Consider the following 16,297-nt stretch of genomic DNA (forward strand, 5'->3'; position numbering starts at 1 on the left):
GAATAGACAAAAAGTTTCATTAAAATCATAAGTAACCCAGGAGACAACAAAAATGGGCTTTAAATTAACAACAGCATTTCATGAGACATTTAAAATGAAGAATATTACAGAAGTAAGTTGGACAGGAAATACCCAGTTCAAACTATTATTTATTTCTGAACAATCAGTACTGACCTAATGAAGTTTTATTGTATTTCTATATTCAGCCAAATGATTTAATATTTCTTAATATACTTAAAGGAACACAATTCACTTTAATGCATTACCTGCAGAGGAGAACGAAGGGTAATTACTTTGTTCCCTTCAGTTGCATCAATTTGTACCACAAGTGAGTCAAAATGACTGGCATTGGGATTCCATACATTATACAATCGCCGTCCAGGTCTGGCAACAGGGACTTTTGTAACTTCTGTATATCCATGAGGTGCTAAGTCAGAGCATAAGTGAGAAACATTCCAAATACTAATTTACCTAAATTTTTATAAGACAGATCAGGAGCGGCACCTCAAAATAATGACAAGAGTATTCTTCCTCATGACTAGAAATGCAGACTACACAAAATTCTTTTCTAAGACACAGGAGCTAACAAAGAAAGGAAACTAGTTATTATAAAATTTTTTTTGACCCCAAACAACTTCTCTTGGGGCTTTAAATGTATTAAAACAAAAAAAATCCAACTTGTTCCTTATTTTCTCAACTATATAGCAATAAAAATCGCTTTTTTTTTTTGAAATGGTGATAACTACTGTCAACATTTTAAGACTTCTGAATATAAGTTATTTTCTCTCCTCACCGAACTCCAGTCCTTTTGAAGCATACTACATACTGTACTATTTAAGCACATAGAAATAATCTAGGGCTTCCCTGGTGGCGCAGTGGTTGAGAGTCCACCTGCCGATGCAGGGGACACGGGTTCGTGCCCCGGTCCAGGAAGATCCCACATGCCGTGGAGCAGCTGGGCCCATGAGCCATGGCCGCTGAGCCTGTGCATCCGGAGCCTGTGCTCCGCAACCGAAGAGGCCACAACAGTGAGAGGCCCACGTACAGAAAAAAAAAAAAAAAAAGAAATAATCTAGTTTTCTAAGGTAATTCTTAAATTAATCAAGTTTAATTTTCTCAAGTTTAGAGGAAGAAAACAAAAGTTTATCAACTATTTGTTTCAAGCCTTTAAAAATGTTGTCTCTCAAGGTTATCTACAGCAAGTATTTTTCCATATTTTATCAAAAATAAGCTGACACCAGTAATTCCAAAGATACCCTTAAAAATAGCATAAATATAGCATACCAAAGGTCAGAGAGAAGAGGGAGCTCTCCTGACGGCTCAGTGTAGATAGCTTCCCTTGACATGAAAGTTCCATGCTGGCATATTCCAATTCCAATTTCTGACCGGCATCAACATCACACACATCACTTTTCTCAAGGGAGCCCATCACTCTGAGATTATCATTGGGCTGCACCTTAATGGGAACACCTACAGAATTTGTTACTGTAAAAGGTGCCCTGTCTTTTAAAGAGTAGTCAAAAGTAGAAGCAGTGCCCTCTGAAAAACCCTGAAAAGGAACACAACAGCACAATAAAATTTTTGCAAAATTCAAACTTTTTTTCAAAAACTAAATTTCAACTACACATTTTTTAGAAACGAATGTTGATGACAAACAAAAATAATGCATACGTTTCAATTTAAAATTCCATTTGAAATAGTCCAAGCAAGAACCAAACTATGAAATAGTCCAAGCAAGAACCAAACATACTTTTGCTAAATTGTTGAAAACATTAAGACAGCTTTTGGATATTGTTATATTCATTGTATCTCCTGAAGAAATATCAACTTCTGTTTCTGGCTCAGGAAGTAGAATAAAATAATCTCCTGGCATCAAACTTTTATCCTGGACTGGATTCTTCTTTACCTACAAGATAAATACATAGCAAATTTATTAGCCAATGAATAATAAAATTAAAATACTCTCGATAGAGTCAAGGTTAAATTTTCCTAACCTTGTCACTTTGTATTAAGGTTCCTCAAAAGTCTCATTTTCAAAAATATTCAGTGCTTCACCCTGACTTAGCACAAATCAGCATTCTTTCTTTCAGTGTGTAGTCCACGCATAGGGAAATGTTTAGAATTGTGCCATGGAAGGACTCCAAGTGAGTTACAATATTTGTCTTTTGTGCATTCACCAGAGAAAGCTATTTACCCAGTGTCACCTAATTGGTCATTTTACTTTGATGAGCACTCTAAGAGGACCCTGAAGTCTAAACTGATCCTTATTGGAAGTAACATCTGGAATTCCTTCTACTTTTTACCAGTAACACCTATAAATAAGTAATATGATAAGCTTTCAACCAGCCATCAGATTCCATCATAGTTTTCATTCTAAAGGCATTTCAAAAGTCTTGTAAAACATTCTTTGTTAGCCTGCCTACTCCAAAGAGAGGTAGGTCAGAAATATTACTTCTACTTTACTGAGAGGAAATTAGAACACAGGTTAAGTGACAGCTCATCTTTAAAATAAGAATCTGCTAAGTCAATTTCAATGCCTCGCACTTGAGTCAAGTTGCCCCAGAGAAGTGTGCTGTGATAATTTGTGAAGGGTATAAAACTTGTGTTCCTGTTAATCTAGGAAGATGTGTTTCAGTATGTAGGACTCTGCAGTGTTCTCAGGAAGTACCATGAAGAGATGACACAAAGAATTCATGAACCAGAATAGCAGTTCTTCGATTTTTTGGTCTCTTAAAATGATTGTGGATCCCAAAGAGCTTCACTTATGTGGGTTATTATCTATCAGTATGTACTCTATGAGAAACTAAAACTGAGAAAATTTAAAATATTCACTTAAAACCAACAGTTACACGTTAACATAAATAATATTTTAATGAAAAATAACCATTAAAAATACATAGTGAGAAGACAAGTATTTACAAATCTCTTTAGTGCAAGCCTTAAGAGAAGACAGGTGGACTCATTTCTAATTTTGTATTCAATCTGCTGCAAAATTGCATAGTCTCTGGAAAATTCCACTGTATGACCATGAGAGAATGAGAATGAAAATGATATATAATGTCTGAATATTATTATGAAAAGAATTTTGATCCCATGATCCTCTAAAAGGGCCTCAAGGATCCTGGACTACATCTTGAGAATCTCTGAACTAAAATATATATATATAAATGAATATACACAATGATATTATTTTATTATGATTTCCTTACAGCAAGCCTTAAATTCCATGGTCTCTTCCCCTCCACTCTCTCAATCAGTGGCTCCCATACAGCATGGGTCTCATTGTAATAATGAACCTGGAAAGGCACAGAATTATGAGAGTCTTTAAACATTAACTACATATTTCTATAACCAGTAGGAAAAAATATTAAGTAATGTTATATGCCAATAACCATTTTAACAACATACCTAAGGACACAAAGGATATTTATAAAGAGGGTGCATTTTATTTTACTCTTACTTTGCTCCATAAACCAATTATTTAGCAAAAGAACCCTTAAAAAGTAATGACCAAATAAATAATACTATACATGAATAAATTAAATGTTAGAATGTATTATCTATTCATATATATACTTGCTATGGTCATGCACACAAAAAAGCTCACTGTTTAATTCCTCCATTGTACTTTTAAGGAAGTTGCCTCCGAAGGTGGGTAATAATTCATGTGGTCATACCTCTAGTGTCATGTCAGCAGAAGCAGCCATTAGGGAAGTCCAATTTTTAATGCTTCCTGAAAACTTAGACTCCGCCAGTAATAGAGGTACAGTTCGATGCCCAAGACCACATTCTAAGGTAACTTGAACTGACTGGACAACAACAGCACAATTTTCCTCTATCAGTGGAGTTTCAACGTCTCTGAAATTTTCTGTTATTTCTGTGGCCATGTCAACACCAAGAAACCAAGAGTTAAAATCACTAATAGATTTGACACCCCAAAGATGTTCCGTTTCCTTAGATATATCTTTGGATCCATCTTCTTTTGTCTTTGGAGACAGAGCAGCCATTATTGTCATCACAGTATTAAGAATTATGGGTGAAATCTTTAAAAAAGAAAGGAGAAGAAGATTTAGAATAAATTATTTCCCAGATGAGAAGAATTAATATATAACACACAAAATTTAAAGTAACTAATTAAAATTTTATATATATTAAATTAATAACTGCGGAAAACAAAAGAGAACACACAAAATCATGTGCCAAGTCAACTAACCTCAAAACAGTGATTTCTGCCCAGGTTATTCTGGAATTAAGTGACTAATGTGCATGTCAATTGTCGAAACCTACAGTTAAATCAGTTAATTCAGAGTGAAACAGTGTTATGCGAACAGAAAAATGTAGAAGTGTAACTGAATTTTTCATTTTTCAACCAGCTGCATTAACTAAACCAAAGTATGTGATCCTCATCAAGATATACACACATGGTTTTCATTTGTCTTACCGACATAGGAAACTTGAGAATCACCATGGACCCCCTTTCACCCTAAGATCTGAAAATTCCACCTCCTATTATCTTTGGAGAGTATCTTTGCTCATCTCTTCATTCCGATCACTGTGCCTTAGTTCTTAGCAACGATGATGTCTTCCATGTCCTGTCAGCACCATCTCGGGCCACCCACCACATGATTTTTCTAAAACCCAAATCTGAGCATGTCATTCCTATGTTTAAAATCTTCAACAATTCCCCATAACTTTCAGGGTAAGATTAAAACTCTCTTTAGCGTAGGACACGAACTTCTTTGTGACCTGATGCCTAATCAGTTAAGCTACCCATGGTTTCCCAAAGTTTCAGCAATACTGGGTTAAAGAAATTAAGTGGATTCCTCTACTGTTCTCTTCTCACGACCCTTACTTGTTTAATATGCTAAGGAGATATGATTACATCACCAAAAGAAGGAGCGAGTATGCAGTACTTCCCAAACTTATCTGTCAAATGAATCCTTTTCTTCGTTGCCTTATTAATGTCACCTATAATTACTGTTCTCAGTCCTATGGCTCCGCCACACCATTCTCCCCATCCACATGGGATCACCTCCAAGTCCTTAAAGAATTTTTCAAGCCTTTGCCTTTATGCATATTGTTGGTTCTGTCTAGGTAACCCTTTCCCTCTCTCTCCATCTAACCGCCCTCAGATGTTCAAAGCTCAGTTCAAGTAGCCCCACTTCCAGACAGCTTCCCCCGATGTCCTAGTCTGAGCTGGAGGCTCCTGCCTGCACCCCCAAGAGCACCTCATGCATGCCTCTAGCACTGAAAGCTGAAAGTAATCACTCATTTACTTCTTTCTCTCACATATATCACTAAGTTTTTTGAATGTAGGGACCAGGTACCCTCAGTGCCTTGTACAGGACATTCTTCATAAACAGTAAAGCCTCAAAAAACGTGTGCTCAATAAATAAGTAGAGTGATATACAAAGAAAGACATGGAAAAACAATCCCTCAGCACCTTAACCCAGTGTCGCAGACAAAATGCATGCAAATCCAAGTTTTCTCCCCATTTTGCATTTTAAGTCTGTAGAACACCATCTAAGACAAACCAGTAATTTAAAATATTGAGAGAAAAGTACTTTGGAGACCAGATTGCTTTTTCAATACTACCAATGTAAGAGATAAAAAAATTCTAATAATTTATTTCTGGCATACATCTGTCATTATAAATATTTTATAAGAGAAATAAAACATTTAGTCACATAATTATTAAATTCAACCAAACTACACCTCAAATAAAAGCTTAAAAATAACATTGCAAATAAAATAAAAGCAACCTCATTTTTCCATCCTTCCTTTCCTTCTCTTCCCACTTCATCTCTGCTCTCCCCACCCAAACCCAATCTCCAACACACACACAAATATACTAGATAAAAACTATGCTGATCAATTAAAAGTGCAGTTCACCCTGAGCAACATGGATTTGAACTGCGGGGGTTCACTTATATGTCGATTTTTTTTCAGTAGTAAACACTATGGTACTACACAAGCCACAGCTGTTTGAATCCGCAGATGTAGAACCTCAGACATGGAGGAATGCAGATTCTGAGGAACCGCCTACACCGAGGTCTGACTATAAAGTTAAAGCACTGCTAATCCCCGCGTTGCTCAAGACTCACCTGCACTCTTTCAAAGAAAACAGAAACAAACATTTGCATTAAAGAAAAGTGTATTTTAGTATTAGAGGTTTTTATTGATTACTAAATATGTGACTAGCATAATGCTCTAGATGTGAGAGTCATCAAAAGATAAGAAAAATAAGAATTGATTGTGGGACTTCCCTAGTGGCACAGTGATTAAGAACCCGCCTGCCAATGCAAGGGACACGGGTTCGAGCCCTGGTCCAGGAAGATCCCACATGCTGCAGAGCAACTAAGCCCATGTGCCACAACTGCTGAGCCGGTGCTCTAGAGCCCCTGAGCCACTACTGAGCCCATGTGCCACAACTACTGAAGCCCGCATGCCTAGAGCCCATGCTCTGCAACAAGAGAAGCCACTGCAATGAGAAGCCCGCGCACCGCAACGAAGAGTAGCCCCCACTCGCTGCAACTAGAGAAAGCCCGTGTGCAGCAACGAAGACCCAACGCAGCCAAAAATAAATTAATTAATTAATTAAAAAAAAGGATTGATCTTCACCCAAATAATATGATAGGCACTAACCTTAATTATAAATTCTTCAACTTCAATATTTATATCTTCTTTTCCTGAAGCCCATGTACATTTTTTCATAAATAGAGAACAGGGCTGTAAGATCTAGAAACAAATAAATGAAATTTACTTATGAACATGTCTTACTTAATTTGAGATCTTTAACTATAGTCTACAACTAAAAGCAAAAAGGCAAATTAAATTAGCTGAGAATCTCTTGTGAGGGTTCCTCCAAACTATAACAAGTCTATGGCCATTGGGAAGGACTTTAAGCGGTTCTGATGAATTCCTTTATGCCAAATTCTTAAGTAGTAATGTACATTTACTATTAGAAGTTTAAAATGTTTCCTTTTGCTAAAATGTCTTTTAGATGATGCCCTATGTAAAATACACTTTTAAGATATCTACAAAAATGAGCTAAGGACTATGGTAAGGTCTTACATTTGCAAAGAGGTAAATGAGGAAATGGAAATGGTATTTCATTATGATTTTTATGGTCACTAAATCACTTGAAAATGTTATTCTAAACAAATAGTTCTGTTAACTCCTTTTAAAAAAACACTATAGTAAGGTAGGTAAATGAACAGCTTCCAGATGATTAACAACAGGTCAGTCTTGAATTTCCTGTAAGGTCCTTATTAGAATAGATTTCAAATCTTCAAACTTGACGATTTATTAAAACCATGAAGGCTATGTTATTAAATATCATTAAAGAAACAAAATGCACCTGAACTGAATGGGGGAACTAGTATGCATAACTTTCATTTTTAAAAAAGTAGGATGAGCTTTAAATAGAATGATTAATATAAGCTTTCTGTGACATGTCAAAAGAAGATGATCCTGGGACTTCCCCTGTGGAGCAGTGGATAGGACTCTGCACTCCCAACGCAGGGGGCCCCCGGTCAGGGAACTAGATCCCACATGCATGCCACAACTAAGACCCGGTGCAACCAAAAAAAAAAAAAATAGAAGATGATCCTGCTAAAAAGAATGTTTCATGATACAGTATAGATTAAGCTTAGCACTGCACTTCTTTATTCAAGTCACTTTGTCCATGAATTTTTTTAAATTTAAAATAACACTGCAAATGAGTCACATTATATAATGATGCTCTTTAACATAAAATTATCAATTTAACATTAAAAAACATTTGGTACAGTAATAAATTTAATTAACTAAAACCATATTTTTCAACTATAATGTGAAAGCACAACTGAAGTTAATTTATAATAAAGCAAAACATAATCTCTTTTGGGCACATGACTAATGAATATTTTGGTTCATTCATCCACTCACTCATTGGATATACTGTGGTGAACAAAAGCAACAGCTGAAAAGGAATGTTGATTTGTACTAAAATTCAAACACTGTTCAGCAAAAGACAGTATAATGAAAATGAGTCTGGAGACAGTCTACAGTTCTGTCACTACAGACATGGCTAAATCATTTAACGTCTTTGGAATTCAACATCCTTATTTGTAAAATCTCAAGCTGGAGTAAATACTCTCTGAAGTCCTACAGAGCTCTCACATTCTGGGATTCTATGAATCAACCATATCTGCCATCCTTCAATCCAAGTTTAGAATATAAGGTAATTCTTACTGTGGTAATGTTTTCTCCTCTCTTTTGTCTGAGAAAAGGGCAAGCAAGCACTTTAAGATCTCTCACAGAAGCTTTCATTATCTGTTCGAGTTTGGATGTCGACAGACAGAGGTTACACCTGAATGAGGCTGTCAGAGCGGGAGCATCGGCCTTTGTCAGGTTGGCAACAAACACCACTTCTGGATCTGTGATCTTGGCGTTTAAAGTCATATTTGGTCTTACAGAGTCATCTGAAGAAACAAAAATAGGAACCATAAAAGTTCTAGTAAAGTAAATCTTGTCACTTGGGTACATGTTATCTGTAAGTTGCTAAGCTGCTTGTAATATCCTGCTATTATAGATATGGTGAAAGTAACAATATTAATAACTGATCGGTAAAGACAAACGATAAATGATTATTAACAAATGCTGATTACGTGGGATAATGCAATCTTGATCCCTGTTGTTAAGGAGATCATTCTCACTTTGACCTAGCAAAAATCATCTTGTTTTGAAGTTCTTTTTGTCAGAATTAACGCATATATGCGATGCATGTGTGTATACGTCTGAGTGTCCTATGTTATGCTGCAGGAGCAAGGAAGGGAAAACAGGCGAGGGGAGTATCAGGAAGAGGACAGGAGACCCTGATAAGTACACAGGCCATTATTACTTGTCTGCCTTGATTTCACCCTTAAGTCTACAGTTAGTGTCATACAATCTATAATATAAATACATTACATGCATATATGAATACAGAGATATCACATGATTACTGTTTAAAAAAGGTAAATGGAAAAATAAAATTCTGACCTTGCCAGTAAACAGCAGTTTTCCAATCTTCCTGAGTTGCACATTAGAGAGAAAAATGCCTGACCTTAGACAATCAGAATTTAACAGAGAAAATCACTGATCTACTTGGCAATGCTGGAATAAATGGTTTATGGGTCAGGGAGTGGCACCAGCATACACGGAGACCAGACCTTCGCAAACCCTCTGCTAACTTTAAGGAATCTAAGGTGATGTCCAGGGGTGTCATGTTGGGTCCTCCAATACTCCCACCCTCTGCTTTCAGCTGTTTAATTGCTCTTCAATATGATTTAATTCTTCCAAATATTTTCTTTGAATAAAAGATTCCCTTTTTATAAAACAGGCTGTATTTCTGGATGGGTAAAGAAATGTAAATGGCAGAGTTGGAACCAGAGCAGAGGTTTCCTGGTGCCTGATCCGATACATATTTTTACTCCACCTCTCTCTTAAAAAAATCTATGCTTGGGCTTCCCTGGTGGCGCAGTGGTTGAGAGTCCGCCTGCCGATGCAGGGGACATGGGTTCATGCCCCGGTCTGGGAAGATCCCACATGCCGCGGAGCGGCTGGGCCCGTGAGCCATGGCCGCTGAGCCTGCGTGTCCGCCAACGGGAGAGGCCACAACAGTGAGAGGCCCGCATACCGCAAAAAAAAATCTATGCTTACTAAGTTTTTCTGCTGAATACATTTAAATTTGAAAGAGTAATTTTACATTCTTAAGTTCTCCATTTCTCTTTTTTCCAGTTTGTAATTTTGGTAAAATATACAAGGTGACAGATAAATTCTGCTAACCTTTCTCCATCTTGATTTTTGCTAAGGCAGTCTGTCGCAGTGGAATCTGTGATTCTTTAGCCATATTTTCTGGACTCTGAGGTACAGCTTTGATAAAGAAATCTGCCACAGTCATCAGAAATTCCACACTGGCACAAACATACAGCTTGTCAAGAACAGCATCAATATGACTTCCATTCTTGTCTTGTGTGTAACTTATGTCAATCATAGAACTGTTGTTTTCTTGGCCATTCTTCTTATCAATCATTCTGAAAAAATATATACATTCATTATTTTATTTCTGCTAAAAGAATTAAAAAGATTAAAAATTTCCTATACATTTTAATAATTTTTCTTTCACCTTTCAGTTTCCAATCTGTGAATAGAAAACAGATCAGTGTTAACTCGAGTCTAATTAGCTAATCAGCAACCAAGACACGGTCTCCTAATCTCCACAGCAAGGTTCATGATAATAAGTAATTATAGAATATTTTATAATTATAATGCAATACTAGAAAAACAATGACTGCTGAAAGGAAGTTTGGCAATTAACAAAACACATTAATGTGGTCCCACAAAATTTAAAAGACAACCTCTTTATATTATTTTACAAAATAAAACCTCCCTGAAAGAATTTCTCCAAAGATCATCCTATACAACTGACTCCCAAATTATTCAATGTAATTCAAATCAGGCAGTGTTCATCAAGCGTCTGCAATGATATAATAATTCCCACACATCCTCATGTGCACTGCAAAGAGCAGGCTATGAAACAGAAGGATGGCCTTTATCACCCTTGCCTAGATTGCTACCCCAAGACATGAAATTTGCAAATCAGAAAAGCTGGTTGCATGATAGCACTCTTTCCTCATTTATTCATCTCTTAGAAAAACAAAGGGCTCAGAAGTATTCAATACATATTCAACGGGTCCAACTTCAAGTAGCAGAATAGTTTTTCTCCAAAAAACAAGGACAAAAATATTATGCATCTCATTATTTGGGAAAGGAATAAAAATATAATTAGGCTATTGAAGTTGCATGTTTCTCACTTTATAGTAGGGTGATATAAATTAATCTTTCAAAAATGAGTTGATAATGTGAAAATTAGGGATTCCATTTTTTTTTTTAATCCTGTAGGGTCTTTTTTTAAGTATAGTTGATCTACTAAAACTTTTAAAGAAATTTCACAAAACTGTTTTAAATATAGACAAAATAAAACAAAAGAAAGATCCATAACTTTAAGGCTTTTTTGGAAAAAAGATTCTGCCTACTGTGAACAATTTAGAAAAATATATCACCAATCAACCACCCCATGTGGATTTAACTATTAAAATTCTTACAGTTTCTTGGTTCCCACATTTAAGACAATACTCTATTATTAAACTTCCTTTCATTCAAACTTTAAAGCAACTGAGCCTGAAATCAGCACTACTTCTTGATGCACTTCAAACTGAAATATGACCAAAGACGTCTTTTGATAATCCCAAGGAACAGAATCCTAAAAAAGATGATCAAAAGACCCCTTCTGACAATCCTAAGCTGAGCAATCAATGCCTGGTAGCAATGCCAAGTGCAATGTCAACCTTATATAATGTGCAGCAAATTCAGAGATGACAAACCTTGATGTTGCTCTCTCAATTCCTTCTCTGAGATCATCAAGGGTGCATGTCTTAAGTTTAATATTGACATTCATTGAGCCATCCTTAAACATCTTCCCTGAAGAGGCCATAAGATGTAGTCTGAGTTCACCAAGCCGGAAACTGTCATTATGAAATGAAAGTTTGGATTCCTGTGTATATTTTTCAAGCAAAAGAATCCATTATCTTCAGGTGTTATGTAATTACTTTTAAACATATTTCTTAACTCAGAGGTTAAAAGCAAATCCAACGCAAGAGGGAAGAGATATGGGAACATATGTATATGTATAACTGATTCACTTTGTTATAAAGCAAAACTAACACACCATTGTAAAGCAATTATACTCCAATAAAGATGTAAGAAAAAAAAAAGCAAATCCATACCACAAATTTTTAAAGTATGGGTGTTAAAACTGGAACAAAGAATAATATGCATGTTTGTGACTGTATGTGCATATACAAATAAATATATAAGTGTGTGTGCTGATCTTCAACAAGGGTTAATACATAAAAATTTATAATTTACAATTCAATGCAAATTAAAAAAAAACCCCAGGAAACTGTCAATCAATTATGCTAACTTACAAATATTGGGTTGGCCAAAATGTTCGTTTGGTTAATGAATACATTGTTCAATAAACTTCTTGGTGAAAATGAAAAAGGTCTTTTATTTTTACTTAAAACCAAATGAACTTTTTGGCCAACCCAGTATTTAATGAGCTCTTCTGTAAAACACTCTGTGAGAGGAACTAAAGGCTTTATGAGAAAGGATAAGGCATGGTAGGTGATCTCAGTGAGCTTATACTCTAATTGAAAAAATACAATAGAAATACATTACAAGGAACATCCCAAGGAGATGCTGTAAGTTGTAAATAATTAAAAAATGATATATCGTCACTTATTTATTCATACTTATATCTTCCCATATTCCACAAAGGATACTAAGTGATTAGGTAAAGAATATAAACAGCAAAAGCTCATAGGGTCAAAGAGATCATTGTGGGCTCGGAAAAATTCATGAAGAAGGTTGAGAACTAACTGAGCTTGAGAGACTGAGTGGAATGAGATAGGCTATGAGGGGTAGAAGACATTCTACATGGGGAAAAATCATGAGCAAACAATTCAAGATGCTCTGAGGGCACAAGGTACACACTGGCATCTTAGGCTTAAATATTCCAATAAAAGAAAGGTAGGGAATGATGTCCGGAAAGAAATGTGGAGGTCTAATCGTAGTCCCAGATCCTAAGCCAAATATTTAAACTTTAAGGAAAAAGGACCTCAATCTTTATAACCAACCAAAAAAAAAAAAAAACCAAAAATTCGGGGAAGATGATCAGTTCAGTCACAATTGCTCACTACAGACCATGGCGTTGATAAAAGGGTACTGGTGATGCGCAATTCTTGGCACACTGGTTATAACTCCCTATCTTCTCTCACTCAAAAGAGTACAATGCATGTAAGTGGGTTAGAATGAACTTATTATTGGAAAACTTGGAATGCCTTTAGTTTATAAAAATGTAAATAGTTCACAAACTTGTGATCTGTAACTATTAATAGAAATGACCAGTGACACGTCTACTGATCACAATATAATAGTGTTTGTGATATGGTTAGTGATGTAGACAATTTGGAGCCAATGAATTTTTCTAATAAGTTGAAATTCACATAACATAACACTGAATGCTTTCTAAGTAGAATGGGAAGTTGTAAACGGCTACATAAGATTAATTGAGGAAACTGACTTGTGCCAATGTCTAGGATGCAGGAAAGGAAAAGGAGCAACAAACAAGGAAGCCACTGCAGTACTGTGGGAGCTAAGAAGTTTCAAATAAAGCAGCAGTGAAAACTGCCAGGAAAGAACAAATGTTCACTCAAAGAAAAAACTGACAGTACTCTATCTAAATGAATAAAGAAGGTCTACAAAGGAGGAAGTAAAAGAAGACACCAAGATTCTAAGGCTGAGAAACCAGTAGAACGATAGTACCTTAACTGAAATGAAGAATCCATTTAACTGTTCATTTTCCATTACGTCATTTTCTGATCTTTTTCTTAACATTAAACATTAGAAATTAAGGCAGTCAACTCACACCAGTCAGAATGGCCGACATTAAAATGTCTACAAATAACAAATGCTGCAGGGGGTGTGGAGAAAAGGGAACCCTCCTACACTGTTAGTGGGAATAGAAATTGGCGCAGCCACTATGGAAAACAGTATAGATGTTCCTCAAAAATCTAAAAATAGAGTTGCCATATGATCCAGCAATCCCACTCCTGGGCATATATTCAGACAAAAATATAATTCGAAAAGATACATGCACCTCTATGTTCACAGCAGCACTATTCACAATAGCCAAGACAAGGAAACAACCTCAATGTCCATCAACAGATGAATGGATAAAGAAGATGTAGTACATGTATACAATGGAATACTCCTCAGCCATAAAAAGAAGGAAATAATGCTATTTGCAGCAACATGGATAGACCTGCAGATTATCATATTAAGCAAAGTAAGTCAGGAAGAGAAAGACAAATACCATAGATATCACTTGTATGTGGAATCTAAAGTATGACACAAATGAACATATCTATGAAACACAAACAGATTCATAGATAAAGAGAACACACTTCTGGTTGTCAAGGGGGAGGGAAGGATTGGGAGTTTGGGATTAGCAGATGCAAACTATTATATACAGGATGGATAAACAACAAGGTCCTACTGTATAGCACAAGGAACTATATTCAATATCCTGTGATATACTATAATGGAAAAGAATATAAAAGAAGAATATATATATGTATAACTGAATCACTTTGATACACAGCAGAAATTAACACAATATTGTAAATCATCTATACTTCAATAAAATTTGGAAAAAAAAATGAAATTAAGGCAGTCCATTGCACAAATGACAGACACTAACCCAAGGCCCAACAATAACAATGTATGAATATTGCATAACGTTTAGAAAATATGAAACATAAGAAAACATATTAAATGGACATAAACAACAGATATAATACTTACAATCAGTGTATATTATGGGTACCATATGTATGAGTATTATGAGATATTAACGGATATAATCAAAAACATTTATTAGAAGATACTACCTATATAATAAAAAAATAGCTTTCTAAAATATCAATTACACATTATGTGGTTCAAATCATAATGGCACTAGACCCTGGTTCCTCAATTCACTCATCAGTATCCTTAATATGTATCTACTACATATAAAATTTATTCAAGAGAAACATAATTAATGCTTATATATCATGGATAATCACGAATTTAAAAATAATCCTCTAAGGTTCCAAAGTCACTACTAAATTATTTTCCTTAGTTAAATATGCATATATATCTAGCTATGTAATAAAACTGTACATATAATTAATTACTCATATATAAAATTCTTCTCCTAAAAGATAGGTTGTGTTTTAGTGCTGGTATTACTTGGAAAAAAGTAAGAACTTTTCCTTGGCCTAGTAAGATTAAAAACACTGGGACTTCCCTGGTGGTCCAGTGGTAAAGAATCTGCCTTCCAATGCAGGGGAGGCAGGTTCGATCCCTGGTCAGGGAACTAAGATCCCACATGCCACGGGGCACCTAAGCCCACGCGCCTCAACTACTGAGCCCACACGTCTCAACGAAAGAGCCCGCATGCAGGGCTTCCCTGGTGGCGCAGTGGTTGAGAGTCCGCCTGCCGATGCAGGGGATATGGGTTCGTGCCCCGGTCTGGGAAGATGCCACATGCTGCGGAGTGGCTGGGCCCGTGAGCCATGGCCACTGAGCCTGCACGTCCGGAGCCTGTGCTCCACAATGGGAGAGGCCACAACAGTGAGAGGTCCGTGTACCGCAAAAAAAAAAAAAAAAAAGAGCGAGCCCGCATGCCGCAAACTACACAGCCCATGTGCTCTGGACCCCGTGTGCCACAACTACAGAGCCCACGTTCCCTGGAGCCTGTGCGCCACAACTAGAGAAGAGAAAACCCCCATACCAGAACTAGAGAGAAGCCCACGCGCTGCAAGAGCCCGTGTGCTGCAACAAAAAGATCCTGCATGCCACAACGAAGACCCGACACAGCCAAAAATAAAAATAAACAAATAAAATAAATATTTAAAAAAATAAAAACACTACAAAATGAAAGCAGAGAGCAAGATCAATACATATTCTCTAAGCCAAATAGAATTTAATAGACATAAATTTTGAGAAGAAAAGTCACATAAAAAAAATGCGGGCTTCCCTGGTGGCGCAGTGGTTGAGAGTCCGCCTGCCGATGCAGGGGACGCGGGCTCGTGCCCAGGTCCGGGAAGATCCCACATGCCGCGAAGCGGCTGGGACCGTGAGCCACGGCCACTGAGCCTGCGCGTCCGGAGCCTGTGCTTCGCAACGGGAGAGGCCACAACAGTGAGAGGCCCGCATATCACAAAAAAAAAAAGAAAGAAAAAAATGACAACATTCTAAAATTGAATATCAAGAGCTAAAGACATATTCCTAGATGCAGACATTAACTACATACCTGGTGGGGATCACTGTTATAAAGTATAATAGAAAGAGATTCAAAGTGAAAGTCAAACTGGAGAGTGACATTCTGGTCCAAAGAAAGCTTTGAGTCTGTCCCATCTTCTTGTTCTGAGGCTTCAAACATAAATATGAAAATTAAAAAGCTTTTAAGTATGTATATGATTTTATACATATTTTAAAAGCTAAGATTCTAAATTTATATCATATTTTCAAGGATTCTTTAAATCATTATGAGACAATTAACAAAAATAGCATGTATTCCATATATATTTAATACAAGGCAAAGTGATAGAGCCAGACTATCTACATTAAAAATAAAAAGAGAGGGGCTTCCCTGGTGGTGCAG

General features: G+C 36.3%; 1 protein-coding gene across 1 annotated transcript in view; it reads right to left on the minus strand.

Moving 5' to 3' along the window:
- VPS13C (vacuolar protein sorting 13 homolog C) overlaps positions 1 to 16,297 on the minus strand; it is a 172,940-nt gene that overhangs the window by 44,428 nt on the left and 112,215 nt on the right. Inside the window, exons 47-56 of the mRNA XM_082842024.1 lie at positions 15,947 to 16,059; positions 11,409 to 11,578; positions 9,811 to 10,058; positions 8,236 to 8,465; positions 6,646 to 6,738; positions 3,678 to 4,043; positions 3,210 to 3,296; positions 1,751 to 1,906; positions 1,285 to 1,549; positions 267 to 427 (exon numbers count right to left, since the gene is read on the minus strand). Of these exons, the coding sequence (XP_082698150.1) occupies positions 267 to 427; positions 1,285 to 1,549; positions 1,751 to 1,906; positions 3,210 to 3,296; positions 3,678 to 4,043; positions 6,646 to 6,738; positions 8,236 to 8,465; positions 9,811 to 10,058; positions 11,409 to 11,578; positions 15,947 to 16,059 (1,889 nt within the window). The remainder of the gene's footprint in view (positions 1 to 266; positions 428 to 1,284; positions 1,550 to 1,750; positions 1,907 to 3,209; positions 3,297 to 3,677; positions 4,044 to 6,645; positions 6,739 to 8,235; positions 8,466 to 9,810; positions 10,059 to 11,408; positions 11,579 to 15,946; positions 16,060 to 16,297) is intronic.

This window comes from Leucopleurus acutus (genome assembly GCF_964270905.1).
Source record: "Leucopleurus acutus genome assembly, chromosome: 1".
NCBI classification, from domain to species: domain Eukaryota; kingdom Metazoa; phylum Chordata; class Mammalia; order Artiodactyla; family Delphinidae; genus Leucopleurus; species Leucopleurus acutus.